Raw genomic sequence first — 23,034 nt, 5'->3', positions numbered from 1 at the left:
CCCTGATCATGTGGTTAAATCACATTGGTTGTAATGTACTGTATGCGCTGTGAGCATGTGGTGTGTCAATGGAAATCACAAATATGACATGGTTGTTAAAATTAGGTTTAAATAGTAGAAGAGTCAAACCAAAATGTATTCAGACACCTTCAACATTTCTCACATTATCACAGTTTATTCGCTATAATTTATAAAATGGTAATAAAATAGGACAAGAACTCAGTTAAACTGTGTCAGAACAAATTCATCTTGATAGTGTCACATAAACTGATAGAAAGAAATGTAATGAATTAGGCTGAATAGCTGTCAGCTGTTAAATTTAAGTACACAATTAGATAATACCCATTTAGTTCAATCAATTGCCAAGCAATGCTTTTTGTTCAGTCTGTGGTATAAAAAGATTGCATTAGCAATTAAAGAAAAACACTTAAGCAAAACATGATCAGGTCATTTTTCAGGTCAAATTTTCCTGCTAGTCCACTGAAGAATTTTTGGATATAAAATGTCACAGTTTACTCTGTTGCGATCCTCGCACAAATGAACTATAGTGTCCTGTACTAGTAAAAAAAAAAAAAAAAAAAAGTCTTAATAATTGTTAATAAATATGGTACACCATTCTCAAGATTTTTATTTAATATTAGATTTTATATATATATATATATATATATATATATATATATATATATATATATATATATATATATATATATATATATATATATATATATATATATTTTTTTTTTATTATTTATTTTATTTATTTATATATATTTTTTTATTTTATTTTTCATTAAATTTTGTTTCATTTTATATTTTTATTTATTTAATTTTTTGTTTTTTATATTTTATTCTTATTTTATTTTTATTAACACATCTATTTTTATTTTATTTTCTATATTTGTTATTTTTTTGTTTTATTGTTATTGTTTATTTAATTTTAAATTTTTCATTTATTTATATTTTATTTTATATTTTATTTTTCATTCAGTTTTACTGCATTTTATTTTGTATTTTTATTTGTATTGTTTATTACTTATTTATTCAATTTTTTATATTATTTAATATTTTAATTTTTAAATTATATATATATTTTTTTTATAGTTTTATTGTTGATTGAAATACAAGTTTTGTTGTTGTTGCCTTTTCAGTCACTGTGGATGTATTTTTTTCATTGCATTCTTGGATTGGCTTTTCCGTAAAGAATATTTGCAATTCTGCTTTAGAATTTGGCTAAAACGATGTATCTTAGACAGCAGCATAGTCGTGCATAATTATATGGCCTTTGCATCAGGAGTGCGAATTAAACTGCTAAGTAGGCGGCTCACTAAGTTTTGGAGCACAGCTCATGTGTTTGTCCGGGGTGAGGTATTGGGTGTCACACTCGGGCGGTCTGCGGATGAGCCCATGAGGTGTGGAGGCAGCCGCTGAGGTGTGCGTTTAGAGGCTTTATCCCAGCATCCGCTGTTTGCCTTTACATTTTGAGACCTGATCACTGAGACCTGTCATCCAAGAAAATCCTGCGCTGCTGAAGTGGCGTTTTCCGCGTGCCTCACACCCCTAATGCGGCCTGGCAACTTAAGGCGGCTTTGTCAAACCCGTGAGTTTGTCGTCTCTTATCTGAGGCCGGATGCCGAAAGGAGCAGGAACACGGAGGCGTGATTCTTTTTAAGAAGTCTTTTCTTCTAATGTAATTCCCTGATTGGGTCGTACTGTGTCGGCGGTGTCTCTCTGTGCGGTTGATGTCTGACGTTGAGCTGGATCGGAGTTATCTTTGGAACTTTAGGCGCTTTGCATTGGTGGTAGTAATGAATGTCCCGTGAGGATGTCGTGTGGCTTTGAAAAACACAAACATGTGACACATTGTGCTTGTGTTGAAGTAGTTGGTTTAAAATCAGGTGTGAATAGTAGTCCAAGCATTAAATCTGAATACATTTCTGCTCATAAGTTTGCATACCATTTTATTTTATTTATTTTATCATTTTATTATATTATTCTTTTATTTTTCTTGAAGAGATTTTTTTGTTTTGTTTAATGTTCTTCCTGAAGATGCTGCATCAATATAACTACAGTTGATTTTGTGGAGGAAACGCTTTATAGTAAGAAACAAGCAAATGTCATTTCTTTCAATCATTAAATAAACATAAAACTGCAAAATGTCATTTTTATTAATTCAAATAAAGGTGAGATAAAATAAAATATAAATATTAGAGTAAAAGCTTAAAACTCTTTAATACGTTAAATCTTAAAGTACTGAAATGGAAAATTAGATGAAAGCTAAATAGAACGATTTAAAAAAACACAAAAATAATAAAAAATGACAAAAGCAAAGTTACTCAAACTTAAGCTAAAATAAAAAATATATATTATTATTATTTTTTTTTTTTTTTTGTATCTCATAAAAAATATATATAAATATCTTATATGCAGAATTCTCTGTGCAGGACTGAAATAATACAATTCTGTTTTCAATGCTTAATATCTTGCAGATTTTACAAAGGCTATGAATGCATTAGGGATGTAGTGTAGGTTCATGTAAAGGCTCTCCTCGTGTGGAGGAGAGGTTTTCTGCCCAGCCAGCAGACTGGAGGAAATGAAGCTTCTCTGATGGAGTGAAGGGAGCATGTGCGCTCTGATAATGGTGTATCTGGGGACCATCCCCATTGCTCTGCTCACTTTATTATGTCGTATGAACACACACAGCAATGTTCATACATCACTCTTTAGAGTCGGTGACATTTAATTAATTTATTTTTTATCTATGAACACGTTGATCATTTAATAAATAAACTAAATTGCTTTGTATGCACTAATATGAGCAGATTAAATACAGAAATAGTTACAGCTAATGTAATGTAATAAGTTTAGCTAGTAACCCAGTTGGTCAGTTAATTCATAATCAAAAGCAATTCAAAGAAGAGGTCTTATTCCCCTAAAGTGATACCATTAACTCTTTCTTTGCACTTTGATTGAATGAGCTCTTGCCACTGGAAAACACAGACGATCCACGGCTCTCTGAAAGAGTCACAGCAGCACATGGTGGAGACGACATTATTAGCCTGGATCAGTGAGGAAGAGTCGTCTGGTGTGTGTGTGTGTGTATGTGTGTGAGAGATGCTGTTGTCATCCCTCCATCGGTTCGTTTCTCAGGCTCATTACCTGCAGGTTGAAGTCTAAATAACTGCTAATGTTTCTGAAATAATTCTTAAACAAGCTGACCGCCCACATCTCATGACCTCTCTCTCTCTCTCTCTCTCTCTCTCTCTTGAATGGTGATTGCGCTCACATTCGTCACATGTCCTTTACTTGTTACCGTTGTCTTTTGTTCATTCATTCACATTCTGTTTTATTTGTCTGTTTTTTTCATTCTTTCCTTATTTCTCTTAAATTTAATTGCTCTCTTCAGTTTGTTCTATTTCTTTTGTTTGTATGTTCATTCTATCTTTTGTCTGTTTATCCATTCTTTTTTTTTTTTGTTGCTGGTTCTTTTATTCATTCTGTAGGATTTTAATTCTTTCATGCATTTCTTTCTTTGTTTTTTAATACGTAATTATCTTATATTTGTTTTTTATTTGTTTCTTTTGTTTGCATTTTGTTCTCATACTTTTGGTCTTTAATTCTTTAGTTTTTTATGCTTGTTCTTCCCTTGATTTGTGCTTTTTTTCATTAGTTTTCATTAGTTCAAATTGTTTCTTCGAACTCGTACGACAGCAAAAATCGCACCGTGTACGCCTGCCTTAAGGTATAACAAGGGCGCCATTTACACAGAACTCATTTTTGCGTTCGAACGCGCTACTTTTCCATTGTTTTTTCTATGTAAAATCGCTCTAGACATGTAGTATAAGCATTTGGCCGATGTCTTCCATCTTGTGCACCGTCTCGCACATGACCTCTTGTTATTTAGAGATGCCGTGTCAAGTTATTACAAAAAAAAAAAATAAAATAAAATAAATTAAAAATAATTTAAAATTTTACATGCAGTGCTGTTCATGAATGTCAGCACCTTTAGAAAGTGATGCAAAGAATTGGCAAAGAATATTTTAATGCATTTACAGTTATTTATGAAAGGGTATAATGCATTACAATGGACATTATGAATGCATTGTACATGGAGGCTTCAAGTAAAGTGTTAACTCAATGTTTCTTTTTCTTTTGTTTGTTTCATGCTTTTGTTCATTCCTTCATTTGTCTTTTGTTTCAGTAATTCCATTTGTTCTCATTCACGTTTTTATTTTATTTTTATTTTGTCTTTTTTTTTCTGTCTGTATGTCATTAATTATTGGGGAAGTAGTTGAGACTGTGTTGACAGTATTAGCACATGTGTCTGTTTCCACTGAGTTCTGTCTGTTTTATTTCCCTGTGATGTTTGAGATGCTCAGCTCTCTTGTCTGTCCATCACCGTTCCCTTCAGAGCTGTTAATAACCCAGCCACCGGCTGTAAAATTCACCGGCTAATCCACCCAGGCATGTACACGCACCCAGCGCTGCCTTCCTCCACGTGGATCTTAGCGTAACTGACCTGGCCTTGAATTAGGAGTACAGCGATAGTCATCTGTTGTGAGCAGCAGGGCCACTGAAGCGAGGAAAATAGGCAGGGAAGGAGACGAGTCCAGAAAGAGAGAGAGCCAAAGACGAGGAAAGACAGGATGATGCATAGCGCTGAGGCCAGCAAACTTCCTGTCTGTCCAGTGTAGGTTAGGAAAGCTGAGGATTAAACACACACACACAGAGCTGGATATAAGCTCCAGGGACTCATCTGTGCTCATAACCAAGATTCTGAAGCAATTTGTCATGCTTCAAGATGCCACATCCTTCCTACAGTCCCACACAAGGACTTACGCTTCTGAGGGAAAAACACATCTTTTTCCAATTTAAAAAAAGTTATGTGTATTCTAACAATTTATTATTTTATTTAATATATATTTTTATTATTTTTTTTATAAATTCATGTTAAGGTGCTTTGGAAGTGACTGTTTAAGGTTCAATACATTAATGTTTGTTAATTTAATAGGTATCATGATTATGTTTAATTAAACATTTTTGCAATGTTCATATTACATTTTTACATTATTTGTTATGTTTATTCATAATTCATTAACAAAAATTGTTTTAGAATCATACATCGTTACAGTGTATTAAAATTAAATCAATCTAATATGCTGATTAACTGCTCAAAAAACATTTCTTATTATTATCAATGCTGAAAACAGGTGTTCTGCTTAATATTTTTGTGGAAACGTCAAAGAAAATATTCGGCATTATTTTGAAATCTAAATCTTTTGTAACACTAATCAGTATGTGTATAATATATGGTATGTAATATATTAATATATGATACACGTTTGAACTGTACTATATACTGTGTATAGTATTTCCAGAAGATGCTATTTCTTTTAGACATAAGGCTTCTGCCACAGATCACTAGCAAACAATTCATCAGAGCATTTGTCCACAAAGTAATTCAATAATTGTAATTATTTTTTAATAAATGAAGTATTTCATTAAATGAAAGAGCTATAATAGCTTTTCTAGTGGATGCAACTTCCATTTCACACGTAGGATGCACGTTTCTTTATTCCAAAATGCTTTAGCAAAATTCATTTTTTTGTGATATATTTGCATAAATGATGTCTTCAATGACCCAGAATACAACAGCAATGCTCTAAAAAGCACTCAGAACACTGCTTGTCATGATGGCCATGAGTTTTGCACTGAAGAGCACCACTAGTTTCCTTCAGAAAATGTGTAAATGTTCTAAAATCTGTAAAAAGTCACAGCTATAAAAGTGTAGGGTTGTAATAGGGTCTTGTTCTGGCCGTCCTGGTGGTCTTCTGGCGTGAGGTTTGCAGGTACACGTCTGGCAGCTGCTGTTCTCGCTTTGACAGCAGCTTCATTTATCAAGCCCCAGATATTAAGAGCCACTTTATCAAAGTGTCTCGTCGCAGGCTTTTGTGCAGGAACTACTAAATGTGTCTGCGGTCTAAAAACCCCGTAATTTGCTGCGAGGTAAAAATGAGTGTTGGCAGACTAATTCCAATCTGTTATTGGTCATTAAAGAGCTGAAATTCAATAATGGAGCTGGATGTTCTCTGCAGCGCGTGGTTGCCATGGTGCCAGTCAGTCGGGGCGGTCTGCTGCTCGTGGGCCGGTCTGAGGTGGCTGCGCTCGTCTTCCCAGCATGCCCAGCCCATCAGTTCTAATCAGGTGGAGCGACAGCCTGCCCCATCCGCAGGGACCCCTCTCCATTAGGTGCTCGGCCGGCCAGGGTCCGCCGCACGTGTAGTTCATTAAGCATCGTTACGCGGGTGCAGAACCGGGCGAGAAGAAACTCTGGAGCCACGTTTCAGGAAAGACTGGACCGCGTGTATTAGGAGGACGAAAAGATTCTAGGATCTTTTGTCACATCATTTGTCATAAACTGGAAGAATCTTTTAAAAATCGTATCCAGGTCAAATTTCAACCCACATTTTTAAATATAGAATTATATATTCTGTTATATATATTATATTTATATTATTATTTAGCTTTTTTTTTCTTCAATTTATTTGTGCCCTTTTTACTTTCACTTACTGTAATAATAACAACAGTAAGAAATCGTGCAATGACATGCAACTAAACCTAAACTCTAAACTCTATCTCTAACCCTGTCGTAAATACATGTTGTTAATTAATATTACTTTTGTAATTATTACTTAATTATTAGTACTTAAATATAGAATTACTGAAAAAAGGACATATTAAAATAGTGTAACCTAATTTTATTAAATTTTTCCCTTAAAATCTACTGTACTGCAAAAAAACCTACCTAAACTAAAAAAGTTAAATATGTATACATTGCATGTATATAGCATTATGCTTATTTCAATTAAATACTTTATTACAGTAAGAATTTAGTAAATTAATAAAAAACTATTGAAGTCATTACTGTAATGAGAAAATTAGTAAAACAAAATGCTTAATTATCATGAAAATATCACAATGCATAAATATTTACAGTTCTGAAAATAGAAAGATTTACGGAGTTATAGCTTAAAGAGGCTAAACTGCACAATTAATTAAAATATTACTTATAAATAAGGAGTACAAATTGGGTCAGTGTCACAGATCTACAGTATATATGCTCTATATTATAGATCAGTGGTCCTTGTACTTTTGTGTCCATTTGTTTCTTAACTTTAATGGTTCAGACACTGGTGAATAGAACAAGAAACTAATTAATTTTCATTATTCAAAATTCATATTTCATTAAATATTAAATGTTTTTGTTTGTTTTTTAATGTATATAAATCCTAAATTTAATTTCTACCTTTTTTAGCATCTTGCTAGCGCCCTCTCACTACTGGCGTGGCTACCATAACTGCTTCATTAAAACCTTTAGATTTGATCTTTTTATGATCTTAATTATTTGTCATGCCTAAAAACATGTAGCCTATGAAATACTTGTTACATATTTCATTGCAAATCGCTGTATCCTGGGCAAGTTTTATACGGAAGTGCTAGAGGGAATAGAATGAAACGAAAGCAAAGCAAAGTTAAAGTGAAGACAAGGGACTGGATAAAGCTAGAAATAGGATACTGGCAAAACATTTTCCAAATACCCCAGTGTGTATTTGTGTTTGAACCCTGGAGGTTTCTATTTATTAAACTGTGTGTAGTTCTCTAACACAATGTATAGCCTACTGTTGCCTACATGCTTGGAGTGACCATTCATGGTCCTCTCCCATACTGTACCCAGAATATATAGAATTATATGCCAATATATCATTTAATGACGATAAATTTCCCAGCATTCTGCAGTCTATTTTAAAAAATCTTATTTGTTTTAAGTCTCTGCATTGTTTCAACTAGTTCTCTAGTTCTCAACTGAATGTGCAGGAGAAGCATTACTAAATTTGGCCAAAGAAAAGTTGAATTAATTTGTGCATTTTTCAAATGTTTATTAAAAGTACAAAAATCTGAAAATAAGTCAATATTTCACTTTTTCGGGCAGCATTTTGTGTCTGGTTCTAAATTAAATTTTTGGTTTTCAGCATAGCATTTAAAAATACAACAACTGTTTTTATTTTTTTTGTTTGTTTTTTTTTCCCGTCATGGTTAAAAAGCTAAAAACATATGGACGCAAAAGTACACAGACCAAATTGTATGAGGAATTAAGAATTTATTATTATTATTTCATGTAATATAAATGCATTTATGTAGTTTCAGAGTTTTTATTTTTATTTTTTTATATATATTCTGAAATGTTACTAAAGATAACTTCAAAATTAGCCAAATTGAACAAGAATCTAAAAAAATAGTTAAACTATATGTAGCTGCTTTATATCCATCTTTATATATTTCTCCTTTTGCAGATAACAAAAGTGATAAATGCCATGATGGAGAAAATATTGACTTTTTGTGAAATGCAGGTCTGGGGCTGTAATGGAAGCAGATGCTCCTTTATTCTGGGAAGGGCTCTTATTTGTTGGTGGCTGTTTGAGGCAGTGGAGCGATCCATCTGTGTTAGGCCACACACAGGGGCCACTGTGATGGTTTGGGCTCTGTGCTGAACTTTTGCACGTCTCATATCCCTCTCCATTTGCACAGCCCATCCATCTATGTCCACTCTTCCTCTCTCTTCTTGTCCTCTACTCACTCGTTCCCTCACTCACACATGATTACTTTTCCTGCAGAGAGCCCTTTGACCTGCGGTAGAGACACCTCACAGGCTGGCTTAAGGGGCACATGTGCAGAACATACTCCAGTAGTCTGTTTTATCTGCAACTTTATCTGCAACTTCTGAAAATCTTTTTCAAAAATGTGTGTCTGCATGCATGGCCTTCTTTCTTGCAGCTATTTGCATAAAGATTTGTGATTTGGTATTGTCTTTTTCGCATATGCATGTATCATTTCAAGCCCCCTATAAAGTGTGCAGCTTGTTCTAAGATGTATCCGGAAATAATCCAAACCTAAACTTGGCAAAATCTATAATACTGTTTTGTATTGGTTTTGTATTTCCTTTAGGAAATGCACATCTAGTTTATTTTCAATCCCAAGCATACGCTGTGTCATATTTGAGTTTGTATATTCAGATTTCATTGCAGCATGAAAGAAAGAAAATGTTAAGCACAGAGGACCTTGGCATAACTATTTTCTTTGTCCCACTGTGTTTATTGCAAGCAATATAAGGTCGTATGGTATCAAGGCCACTGGATACAATTAGCAAAATACAAGCTCAAGGCTGCTGGAGTCCTCTCTTTTTTAGAAATGTTCATAAGCAGGCACTTTTCTGTCGGTTTCCTCTCAATTCTTTTCCTCAAAATCAACATTTGCAGCTTCCCTTTTCTAGCCGTGTTTACATGCACTTCAAGAGTTCTTTTTTTAAAGTCATGTAAGCAATCTGTACCAGTCAGATTTTTTTGCACATAAAGTACCTTATAAAAAATTTCAGGTCGAAAATGGCAAAAAAAAAAAATAACAAATTTTTTTGCATTGTTAGAAAGGATTTCCATTTCAAATAAAAGCTAGACTGACCCTTGGTCATTTGCTGAAGGGTGAAGAAATGACAGTACAAAATTTCAATATTGTAGCACCAAGTTTTCCATAAATATGTTTTTGGTCTTCCCAATTTTTAATGTTATGATGAGAAAATAATTTTGTATCAGGACAGATTTTAAGGACTTATTTTGTGAGATGGACTCTTTTAATCAAAATTTAAAGAATTTAAATTAAAAGAATCTTTTATAGAATTGTACATATGGAATCTATTTGAATATTTGACATTTTATAAAATGTTCTGAAATCAGCACATTAGACTGATTTCTGAAGGATCGAATGCCGCTGTAGACTGGAGTAATGATGCTAAAAATTCTGCTTTGCGTCAGAGGAATACATTTAATTGTAAAATATAATGGAATAGAAAATAGTTAATTGAAATTGTAGTGATATTTCACAATATTACTGTATTTGTGTTAAAACAAATATAAATACAGCACTAAAGACAAAATCTGTGTTTTTTTGTTCAGGCCCGTTTGCAGATGTGCTTCATATGTTGCATACTAATTCCATAAGCAATATTGTGCAGCATTTAGCCAGTGTGCTCAGGATCTCTCAGCTTTCCCTGTGCTGTCCCCTATAATCCCATTAAAACCGTGGTGTTGAGCTCTTCTGTTTTTCCCTGGGAGTTTTCTGTCTCTATTGTAAGCCGCACCTTTGGAAGAATCCGGTGTAATCTTCCTGAAATCCTCAATAGCACGAGTTGCATTTTATTGCATCACATTTATGTAGACAAGTGTTCATACATGGGAAATTTCTTTATTATTTGTGTTTTCTTTCTTGAGACATTAAGATTCAAACTTGCTAGCACAGACATGCCAAGGTTTTGTGACGTGTGGATAAAAGTCTTACCATTTTTGTTTATTTGTTTATTTATCATTTCTGCCCGAGTGTTGAAGTGAAAGTCTTGTAAGTTTGGTTGTTATGAAGCTACTAAAGCAATGGAGCATAAATCTGTCTGAGGCAGCATTCAGTGGCATCGGGCTGTATTTCTCAGCCTAAATGGAGCGGAGGTCACAAATGAAGGGGGATTTGAGAGGAAAAGGATCCTGGAGCATCTGTTAAAGCCTGTGAGGTGGATTGATGGGGAGGTGGGCTGTCATCTGCCCCGGTGTGGCGGTCACTCGACCTTGGAATGATGGACTCTGGGAGAGCAGCCATTTATTGGCCCTCCCCCAGCGCCTGATCTTTCATAGCTACACATGCGGGTGATTTATACCTGAGCGCACATGCAGGGTGGGTGGGTGTAATGTATAAGTGTGTGTGTTTGTAGAGCTTTCCCACACTAGATACAGTATGTGCTTTTGCTTTATTGTTTAAACTGCAGTACTTCATAAGTTACATTTTATTTATTTAATAAACACAAAGAAACAAAACAAAAGTTGACCACTATATATATATATATATATATATATATATATATATATATATATAATTGCTTTACAAAGCTTTTTTTACTGCATAAATGTATAAAAAAAGTGTTTATTATTTTTGTATTATGTAGCATCCATTGAGGGATCATATTTTTGTATGTTTTTGCATGCTTTTGAGTACACATGGAGGGATTGAAGATGATCTTCACCGTCTCCTACTCCTTCAGCTTTTCACATCTCCTCCACAGAAAGCAATCTCACATAAAACTATCATATAAAAAATTCATCCCGCGCTCTTTCTTGCTGGCCATTCTTTCAATTCTAGTGCAGTGAGATGAACAGCCAGCTGTCCGTTATTAAATCCACTAATACAGTAAAAGAGAGTTTCTCCTCTCTGCTCTAGATCCAGCCTTCTCAAAAAAACCTCACATCCCTTGGAAAAACTTGATGTTGCTGGAACAGTGAAATTCAAAAGCTGGAGAGTATTCATAACCATCGTCTGAAACAAGTCAGTGAGTTAGATGTTTTTGTATGAAGGAAGCTAGTTTCCGCTTGCTAGGCACAATAGTGTCATGTCTAGTGTTCAAGAATAGATTAAACCGAGCTTTAGACATAACCAAGATCATATTTAATAAACACCATACTTAATTCTCAGTAGAAATTGAATCTTAAGGTGAAAAGAAAGGATATTATGATATAAAATGATTTTCACTTTTTCTAAATTATTCAAACCCCCTTCATTTTTTTCACATTTTTTTATGAAGCACCCTTATGTTAAACTGCTGAAAATTACTTTTTTTCCCACATCAATCTCCACTCCATACACCATAATGATAAAGAAAAAACAGAACTTTGTAAATTTATAAAAAATACAAAAAGTGAAATGAGTATTCAGTACTAAGCTGAAGCACCTTTGCAGCTTGAAGTATTTTTGGGTAATATGCAACAAGCTTTGCACATCAGCATCTGGCAATTATCTTCCACTCTTCTCCTCACCTGTTCAGGTTGAATGGGGGCAGACACACATTTTCAGGTTTCTCCAGAAATATTTGATTGGGTTCAAGCGCAGGTTCTGGCTGGGCCACTCAAGGACATTCACAGCAGTGTTAATTTTGACAGACACTTTTGATTCAGTCTTAGTCTTTATCTTGAGATGAAAATGCTTAAAGGGATAGTTCACCCAAAAATGAAAATTGTCATCATTTATGGCCAACAATTTACAGCAGCATGAGGCTGCTACCAGCACGCTTTACTGTTGGGATGGTACTCTGCAGGTAATGAGCAGTGCCTGGTTTCCTTCAAACATGATGCTTGGAATTGAGGTTCATCAGACCAGAGAATCTTGTTTATAGTCTGAGGTTCCTTTAGGTGCTTTTTTGCAAATTCCAAGTGTGTTTTCATGTGGATTGAGAGGATTGAGTCTGGCCACACCAACATAAAGGACTGGTGGAGTGTTCACAATTTTTTTATTTATTTTCCAAATATAATTAATTAGTCCAACGAACCATTCGAACGGTTCAATACGAATACGCGTATCGTTACACCCCTAATATATATATATATATATATATATATATATATATATATATATATATATATTAGTGCTGGACAGCAATTACAAATTTTAATCGTGCAATTTTCTGAGATTAATCACATTATGGACAAAATTCAATAAGTTCAAAAGTAGTGTATTGTGCACCTTATTAATTTAAAAGTACTGCTGTATGAACAAACGTGCAATTACTTAAAACAAATAAGGTTGTTTTCTACAACAGTATTCCTTTTTTTAGTAGTAGTTAAAATATTTCTTGTAAATATCAACTTAAAATATTAATCAAATTTAAAGTAAAACCAAAACTATTGGCCAATGCCAGGTCATTAGCATTTTTATAGAAAATATTTTATAGTTTGTTATAGAATAACAAGTTATGCTCAGAGTCCAGAGCCTCCATCATAACATTATAACAGGCACCTTCCATAGAGATTACATTATTCTGAGTCAAGTGTGTCTTTTAGAGGAAGTGAGGTCATTTGTCGTGGTTGTGCAGTCTCTTTTGTCTCCCTGGCTGAAGCCCTGTCCGTGGTGCTGAAGTCTCTGGTCTGGTGGTAGCAGTGCGTTCCCCCCGGCGCTCTATTAGAGCACAGTAATTGGCATTTAGGCAGACGGAGAGCAGGAACTCATATCAGCAGCAGTATTATTACATTTATTTGGAGAGCTGAATTTATTTGTCCTGAGGCCTTGTGTTTTACTCACGCTGAACGAGGACCATACACTTTCATACATGCAGAAAATATGTGCGGTGCATGCTGAAGAGTAACTAATGTGGTTAAGATTTAGAGATTTAGAAGATACTTAGCATTCTTTTTTTTTATTTTATTTTTTATACAAAATCCTTAATTCCTTGAGTATTCTGTATGCATAAATTAGCATGTCAAGTAAAATGTTAAATTTCCTAGTTGGCCTTTTTTCATAAAGCTAATGTGGAAAGGTAATTGCAAAGGTAATTTGTACCGTTAAGCACCAAAATACATTAAAAAAAATCCATAAAAGTAGTTCATAGAATGCCCTGTTTTATATTAACATCCATAGTATATATTAGTGCTGTCAAATGATTAATAGCATCCGAAATAAGTTTTTGTGTACATAATATAAGTGTGTAGTCTTCTTGTTACTTGACTGACTTCTCAAAGTCTGGAAATCACCCGGTACTCGTGAATTAGTCACGACCTGAGTTTGAACTTTAGTGGAAATGGATGTGATTTAATGTGCAAGCCGGGACCATCTCTCTTTTATTTTTGCCTCTCTGTAACAGCATTACTCATGACAGCCGCAGTTAAAGTTAAAGACATGATAGAATGTTCTCAGGTGTTCAGGCCAAAGTGCCCTGGGCGTGTTACCTTTCATCTGTCTGTCAATACCAGCCACAGGCCACTTTGCTGAAATTACATAGTGGGCTCTGAAGTGGCAGATCACGGTGAATGCCCTCAGCCTCCTCTCGCTGTGATGTTGACACTGCGGATGGATGTCTGTGTCCTGTAAGCCACTCACACAGAGATCTGAACTCTTGCAGATCCGTCTTTATTTGAATGTGAGCTCGCTGATGGCATTAAAGACTCTCAGGGTGAATAGCCCCCTCTTTCTTCTCGTCCTCTTTCATTAAGAGCCGCCCATGGCTCGTCAAACATGCTTTCATTCTGAAATGCACATCAGTCTGCTCTAAATCACATCTTTGAAAGATAAGACCTGAGAGCGGGAAATGCTTTTTGCATTTACAATGCCAAACATGCCGCTAAATCACCTCTTTATGCGAGTTTCCACTGAAGCCATGTGGAAACCAGAAAATATCACCTGTGTGAGTTTGATTTCACCTCTTCCCTCAGGCTTGTGTGGTGAAAATTTATGTTTGATGCTTATATACACAATGTTACTGCATTCATACTGCATGTGTAAGCAGTGTGGCAATGTATAGCAGAAGTGCATGTGCATTCAGGGTTTACAAAAATCCTTTTAAACTTATCTTTTACTAAATGTTTTAATGAAGAAATTATGTGAAATGTAATCATAAAATAACTATGCAAATTATTCACCAATTGTATGAAAAGTAAGTGACAGACAGGTACACAAACAGCAGTTTCTATAAGTAAATCTGACTGACTCCAGATAATTTGAAGGGGCAGTTTCTAAAAAATGATCATTATTTACTCACTCTCATTCAAAAGTGTTATTTTTCTGTTTTGTTTGTGGAATGGACTGTAATTTTGAAATAAATATTCACTGAAAATGTTACCTTTCATAATGCCATTGGTTCTTTCTCACAAAAAAAAAAAAAAGTCATATATTTTTATGCATTTACAATTGCTTTTATCCAGTTTATGCATTCCCTGCATGGAAATCAAACCCATGGAATGTATAAACTGATCAAATGTGTACTTTGAATGAAATGCAAGTCACTTGTTTTATCTTTTAAATGAAGACAATTAGAGCTTTATTTTTCAAGTTTTTAAGTCTTATAGCCAGACACCGAGAGAGATGTACTGAACATCTCCTCCACAAAGCCATGCGAGATGAATGAAAAACAAATCAGAGAGTGCATGTACATCTCCCAGATAACTGTATTTCACAGCCCTGCACTTTTGCATCAGCCAGATGAGCAGAGGTTTGTTATTTTTTGCTTTCATTTTGGATTGCTGTTTCTCTGTTATTGCAGAAGCACTTGCTCCCTGCGTCCTGATATGATACACACATACTGTGAGTTTAAAAACCCTAAACTGGCTTCGGGATCCTCTGAAACAGCAGATGCTGATTGTGTGTTTGACTAGTAACATTAATGAACTGTTGTGTGTCCAGCTGCTAGTTAAACTGTCTCTGGACTGTCTGTACGCAGAGATGGAGGAACATGACACAGCTGTGCAAACAGAAAATCCTGTAATCTCTTTCCGCTGCCCCAAACCCAGAGAAACCAGCCAAATGTGACATGGCTTGAGTTCCAGTGTCAACACTTTTCTAGTGGTTACCCTGGAGCTTATGACTCTGGTTCAACACCTAGTGAACTGTCTTCTATGGTACCATCCCTACAGAAATGGATGTGGCACAAATGACTGATTTAGCTTCTTCCATTATGTATTTTTGGTCACACTTTAGTTTGTGGACCAGTTCTCACTACTAACAACAACTTTTACCTCAATAAATGCATACTTCCTGCTAATTAATATTTAGTGAGGTAGTTGTTAAGTTCAGTACATCCTACAGTTTGTGTAGGATTAAAGGATCTTAAATACCGTCATGCACATTAATGCATTATTATATGTACTTGTAATATGCCAGTATTATAAGTGCTTGTAATATGCATGTGAATAAGCAACTACTGTAGTTAATAGTGAGAATTAGGCCTTGTTCCTAAACTAAAGTGTTACCGCAATTTTTATTCAGAAATGTTTATTTTTTATGTATTGTGTTATATTTTTATATAAATTTAAAAATAATCATAAATATAAACTATACATAAAATATGTAAAACTAAATATATTATAGTTTTAGACAAACAACTATGGAAGCTTGTTTTCGTTATGTGATAAAATAATAAATGGAAAAATAAAGTTCATAATTTTCACAATTCCCATTTTTCTTGCAGTTCTGTGAGTTAAAAATTGTATTGCAAAATTAAAATAGAGAATTGTGAGAAAAAAGTCTGAATTGTGAAATAGAAAGTCACGATTAAATTTTTTATTTCTTTCATTTTTATATACATTTTCAAATTATTATTATTTATATCAGGTTTTCTTTTCATGCTTTTTTTAAGGTTAGCTTCAAATGTACAGTTTTTGGTCTGTGATCAGTCACAGCTTCAGTTGCTTCCACTATAGGCATGAAGTGAAGCTGAGGCATTGACCTTCATGCCCTCCAGTCACCTGTGCTTTATGCAGATGACACATCCAGCCGCCTCACAAAGCGCCATCACCATATCCTTACGCACTTTTGTATCTACCACTTGTAGATTGAAGCTGATCTCAATGCTGTTTATGGATTCATGGGCAAAATGAGAACGGCAGAGGAAGCTAAATCAAAAGCGACAGCCACAAAACGAGCTCGAGTCTCGGAGCCGCTCATTACACCGTAGACCATTAGCAGACCAGCAAGAGCAGAAAAGAGCAGAGAGATGAAAATCAAGGAGCCGTTTGACACCCGCTGAAATTTCAGCTCCGCTCAGACAAATACTCCCACAACACCACTCCCCTGACTCTTTTCTATTTTCTTATGGAATATTAATCTTTAATAGGATAATAATTGTGGTAGCATATTTGATGTCACCCACCATTAGACCAGATTAATTAGGCCATTTAGTTTAGCTTAAGAAAGTGTCGCCCATGAAGAATGGACCCGAGCGAAAGCAGAGAGCTGTGATTGGCTGCTTTATGTGCTTTGTAATGGCTTTCATTGGATTTCATGGCTTCCCATCTCACATAGAGCATCTGTGCTTTATACTGATAGGTGAAGGTGTTGCTCACTGCTTTTGTCAATGACATCATACTTTTTTATACGTTGAATTTTTATGACCCTGATGTATTATGAAGTAATTTCAGACAGTGACTTTTTCGATTTCTAAACTAATTATTGTTTAAATTTAAGGGTACAAAAAATGTCTAGATGTAAAACTGCACAGAGATTGTAAAACTGAAAACAGATATCTTGCAAAACTGGAAGAAAAAAAAAAATATTTTTTAAAGATTACAATGACATGTCAGTTCAGGTTTTCAAATGCAATAAATAAATAAATAATGGTAGGGGTGTGCAGTATTAATTTAGGCATCCTTATTCGTCATAAAACTTGTATAAGGGTGAAGAATCCATCACGGTAAATTTACCTTTTGTGTTTCATGAAAGATGAAAGTCATACAGGTTTAGAACAACATGAGTAAATAATGACAAAATATAAATTTTTCATGTGAACGAACCCTTTAAAATGTGTCTATAAAGAAAAAGCAGTAATATTGACATTATTTCCTGGACATCATATAGTCTTTCAGTTAATCTATAAGCTCTCAGTATCGGCTTTGTGTCCCATCACTAGTGGTTGACCGATATATCGGCAAGGTCGATATATCTGCTAAAATTTGGCATTTTTCAAATATCTGCATCGGCCAATACGTTTTTCTGTTTGGCCGATGCATTGAGACGTGACTTTTAATTTGAGGGCGATGATAACGTTAAAGTCTGTGTAATAATCTAAGGGTGTACTCAGACTAGCCAGTTTGAACCGTGCCCGAGTGCGTTTGACCACCAAAGCGCGGTTTGTTTGACTCGTTTGCTCCGAGCCGTGCCTGGGCGCGGCTTGATTGGCCGGCCCTGGCCCGCTTTGAAGAGGTAGGCCAGAGCACGGTTCAGTTGGACTCGGGCGCGGTTCGCATGCAGTGTGAGCGCTAACCGTGCCGGAGCACGGAAAAGGACGCGTTGCGTCACGGTTTTGCGACGCTCCAAAACCAACATGGCAGGGAAAGGGTCGCTTTGGTCTACGGCAGAGGTGCAAAACGCATAAAAAACTAAAAACTGCAAAGTCCTTGCTGCACTTCAGCTGGTACCTTGCAAACACCCTCATACGAGCAGCACGATTACGTGAAAATTTTCACGCCACTAAGGCGACACATCTGTTTAACAACAGGCTGTGGACCAAACAACACAAAATTATCCACAAAGAAAACAGAGCGATGCACTCCATTGTGTTCATAGAGCGCCGCTCTTCCTGTTTATCCCGAAACCGTCGCACCATAATGACGTAAGCGTGCTCCGGCACGAATGCTGAAACCCTATATGTGAGTGCAGGCCAGAGGGGGAGGGGGGGCAATCGTACTCGGGCCCGGTTCATGGCAACCGTGCCTAGTGTGAGTACACCCTAATAGAATGGTTAAGCAAGAATTAATTTATACAAAATGTATTATAACGATTGCTTTTATATTTTTAGTAATAGAAAAGGCAAACATTATAATACTTTCTCGTTTGCCATCAGTATTAAACAAATACACATGAAAATAATTTAAACAAATATTTGAATGACTAATTAAGCTTTTATTTCACAAACCTAGCAAACTTTGTTGAATCCAGCTGTGAGATCTTGTGAAGTGTGCATTTTTATCCAGCATGATCACGTATTCTCTGCGTGATGGTCGCTCTGTGTGAATTGAATGCTAAACTAGAATACTGAATACTGAATTCCCAGAATACTGAGTGCCCTGTTGGTTACAGTGTTCACTTCCTTTTTAAATATTTTTTTTTATAATATAAATTTTTGTCATCTGAAGTAGAAGTATGTTCATTTTACACATGTATTTTGTTTTAATCCATTGTCAAATTATTTCCAATTTCTTAAATATTAATAATAATAACACTAAAAAACATGTATATCGGCTATTGGCCCCCCTGTGTTTTAAGATATCGGCATCGGCTGTCAAAAAACACATATCGGTCGACCACTACACATCACCATATAAAAGCCGCCTCACTATAGCCCTGCTCTATCATGAGCTCTTTTTTAATTAAATGTTGAGTTTTTCCTCATGTGTTTGTGTTGTATTTTTCACTTGAGCTCAAGCGGCATCTGTGTCAAGGGGACTAAAAGCCCGTTGATGTCAATAACCGTATTTTTCCTCCGAGGCAGCTGAAGATGAGGTCTAATCGAATGGATATTAAAGTCACAATAGACTGCTCCTGCTATTACGGCCTGTCAAGCACGGCCCTTTCTCTCAAAGATTAGTTTCTCCTGCTGAATATTTATACACTTACTGTAGGCTTAACCTCCCAGTCAATGGTGTTTCATTCCTCTTCTATCCTATTCTCTGCTCTCGTCTTTCATTTCTGTCCTCTTCTCACCTCTCTTGTCCTCTTTTCCTCTTGTTCGCCCTGCTCCACTCGCCTGTCTAATTAAAGCAGCTCAGGATGCATGATGCCATTATTTAGAGACATTATTTGACTGCCAATACTCTCTCTTTGATACTACACCAGCTCTTTTGGGAAAGTGTAATTTTCAGTAAGACTAATGATTGGAGGGGAGTGTGTTTGTTTCCTTGAATTTGCTAATGATGATCTGTCTGTGTTTCCGTCAGGTGTGGCCAGGGCTCAGCAAGCGCAGGGCCAATCAAGGCGTTTCACAACCATGGATGTTGATGAGGAGGAGAACATGAGTGAGTGCTTGAGTCTGAACCCCAAACCCTGCACACTCCCCTTAACTAATGTGTCACTTACTGAACGGTTCATGTGCCTACCCATCCCTCTCTACGCCCCTCACACCGATCGATCCCACTGACACACACATACAAGAGATGTCCGAGGTCACTTCCTGTTGAGTCCAGTGTTTAAACATGGACACACATTTTAAATATTGGGATTTTCTACTCCTTTTTTCTTTTATTTGATTTTAATACAATTGATACAATCAACTTTTTAATCAAGTTAATCCAAATTTAGTTGAGGGATTAAATGTCTTATTAACATATGGATTCAATTTAAAAATTTTATAATGAGAGAATATTTTTTTCTTCTATGAAAGTTGACAATAGATTCTGGTATTGCATTAAAAAACAAACAGATAGTCCATTCAGGCCACAATTTAGCCTTTTTAAAAATAACTTTTTGTTCTGATTAATGTAGTTTGTTTTCATCTAAATAAAACGGCATTTAATAGTTAATGAAATGGAATTTGGTTGGCAATAATGTCTTAGATTCATATAAATATTTAAATATTTGTTCATTTAAACATGTATCAGACATACTGTATGCCAGATGTATCCACATACAGCACAACATGCTCCTGAAAAAATAACATATGACCAGAAAACATAATAATTGCTTTTGGTTTTTACCTTAGTACACCCAAAAAATAAAACCGTCATCATTTATTATATTATATTAAGATATTTTGAAGAAAGTTGGGGTTCAAACTGCATAAGATTCTATTAACTCTATTAATTCTATTAATCTGAATAATGAACAAATATATAAATATAAATGAGGTGATAGTGAGTAAATGATGACAATTTTCTTTTTCTTTTGCCTTGAAGTGCTTATTTTTATTTCATTGCAAATGTAGAAAAAAATAGTATTTTAATAATTGAAAACATATTAGAGATAATACAATTTTATTTTAATTTGTTTTAAAACACTAAAACATTACCTTTTTTTTTTTTTTTTTTTTTAAGTATTTTTTTTTTTTTTATATAAAGTGGATCCATCAAACTAAGAGTATTGATGCTCAATAACCCGTTAACCTAGAAAACATTCCCCATTTCTTTGGGCTTTACTTGAATGTGATCAAAGAAGACTGATTTGATTTAAGGCTGATGAAGTACACGTCGTTCTTTCCCTGTCTCGGAGTCCCAATCGTCTTCATTCAGCAGTGCTTTGAATAGAAGGTTCTGGGAAGAGTTGTTAACCCAGAGGAAATCTAACCCTCTATTGTCCCGTCACTCAGCCACTTCTGTTCAGAGCCACTGACAATGGAGGGTCCCATCATTTATTACGGATCTGTAGTGAAGCGGACACTTTCTTATTTAGATTTTCTTCTGATAAGCATAGTTGATATCCAGAAGCTTTCTTCATGTGACATTGCGTATTTCTCTATCAGGAGCAGGAAAGTAAAGGATTATGCACAGCGATTCAATGCTTGGTATGAGCGACAGTTATCATTCAGCACCAGATTTTCCACCCCTATGACTAATAATAAAAAAAATATTATTTTTTGCCCTCTTTCTTTCTTTTTTTCTTTTTTAAGCAGCCAGTATTTTTCCATTGATTTTCTCTATAGGAATTTCAGAACGCTTTGACCATTTTGACCAAGAAGTGCATTCGACTGCATTTCCATCCACCAATTGAGAATCAACATGGTGGCCTTTTTGACTCTACTAGACTTCTGTGTACTTCCTGTGTGTAGGGGAAAGATCCTGTAATGTGTGCTTTTACATCTACTGAAAAAAAAATTGCATTAGAAATTATTTCAACTGATAAATTGCTGGTAAATTTCAGAAATAGTTACAAAGAATCATCAAGTAACACACTGAATTAAACATGAATATTTTGAAGTACAAAGACTAAAGTTGGATTCCCTTGTAAAACATACTCTAATATTCTGTTTTATTTAGAACTAAAAATCATTTTATGGCATGTTGCAGCAAGGCAATGTTTTTAACTGCCGACTGTAAGAACTGCTAGTTTTATGTTTTTTCAGCATGTGCGATTGATTTGACTTTCAGCTGATGGTGGGCAGCTCTCTAAACTGACAGCTTGAACATCTCTAGAAAACAAAAAAAAAAGCCGTTTTTGTTTTTCCAGGGCTGTTAAAGTTAAGTTGCATTGCATAAATCTTTTAGGGTTTATTTCTGTTCGGTGTAACATTGGCTGTAACAGGGACTCGCAGCATGCTTCTTAATTGAAATTTAACCTCACTTTTTGTAAGATTCTAGAAAGGGAGCATCATACAGTTAATCGATCCTAACACAAAGCACAGATTTGACTAAAAAGATTTGAGATTAATCTTATAAGCATAAAAATGCATAGCAAACACAAATACTATGCAAGTAAGGCAATTTGTTGTTACATTGCATGTTTTTAACACCATCTGATGTAGATCAATTATTGTAGAGTTTTGGATGAAGTTTGTCACAATGAATGAGATTGAATATGCAACAAGTACCCTTTGGGGGGCATATGATGCTTTAAATTTCCCCCTAATTAGGCAGCTCACTAGGTTTTGGAAAAAAGCTTGGTTTTAGCAAGAGTGCTTTCCATTATTTAGAACAGAATTAATCACATGAGGTCAAATTGATTACACAAGATGAAAAGTATGTGAGTGTGTGTGTTTGTAACAAAGAATATGTGCGTTCACCCACATAAGAAGGGTTTTTATTTTTCAGATTCTGCTCCAGACTGTTTTGTATATTTCTCTCCTCTTTGTATGTGTTTTTCGTTCTTTCTCCTCCACGTTCTCTCTCTTGCTCCCCAGGTGTCTTTTTCTCACATGGCTTTCTCTCTTCTCAGATATCTTCATTTTATTTCTCCTCCTGCCTTGCACCCACTCCCTTATCCACCCTGTTGTTCCTACTGTTTGCAGAGAGCTCTTACTCTGTTCCCCTACTGTTCACGGATGCTATTCTCTCTCTACCAGAGCACTGAAAGCAGTAACCTAGCGAGCTTTTGCTGAAGGATGTTATAAATGAAAATTTAGCCAAAGTTCCATCCGCTTTGTCAACAGGACATGATGATGTGTGTTTCGTCTGCTTATAAATGCAAAACAATTGTGATCTGTAAAAGGACACACATGAGACAAGTCTAATGGAAAACTGTCAAGGTTTTGTTTCACCCCAATTTTTTTTTTTTTTGAGGCATTTAATTAATTTATTTATTATTTCTAAAACCTTATTGAGACCTTTAGGAGTGAAAAAGAGTTTTACATATATATAAAATGTCATCCAGACAAAGTGCCAAGCCTAATAATTTCATGTAGACTTGTTTGTTTGTTTTAGTTTTTAAGTATTTTATTTGTATTTTAAAGTAACTGACTACAGTATTTTTTCTTTTCTTTTTTTTATATATATATATATTCTATCTTTCGATTTTTTTTCAGGTTGAAATATGATGCTTGATTGG

The 23,034-nt window shown here is 35.1% G+C and overlaps 1 protein-coding gene across 3 annotated transcripts in view; it reads left to right on the top strand.

The window, feature by feature from the left end:
* Nucleotides 1-23,034, top strand: part of LOC113108302 (double-stranded RNA-specific editase 1-like) — a 147,618-nt gene that overhangs the window by 97,461 nt on the left and 27,123 nt on the right. For all 3 annotated transcript variants that reach the window (XM_026271258.1, XM_026271257.1, XM_026271256.1), the window contains one exon: nucleotides 19,500-19,577. In XM_026271258.1, the coding sequence (XP_026127043.1) occupies nucleotides 19,550-19,577 (28 nt within the window). In that variant the 5' untranslated portion in view covers nucleotides 19,500-19,549. The remainder of the gene's footprint in view (nucleotides 1-19,499; nucleotides 19,578-23,034) is intronic.

This window comes from Carassius auratus, chromosome 9 (genome assembly GCF_003368295.1).
Source record: "Carassius auratus strain Wakin chromosome 9, ASM336829v1, whole genome shotgun sequence".
Lineage (NCBI taxonomy): Eukaryota > Metazoa > Chordata > Actinopteri > Cypriniformes > Cyprinidae > Carassius > Carassius auratus.
This window is presented reverse-complemented; position numbering and strand designations above follow the sequence as displayed.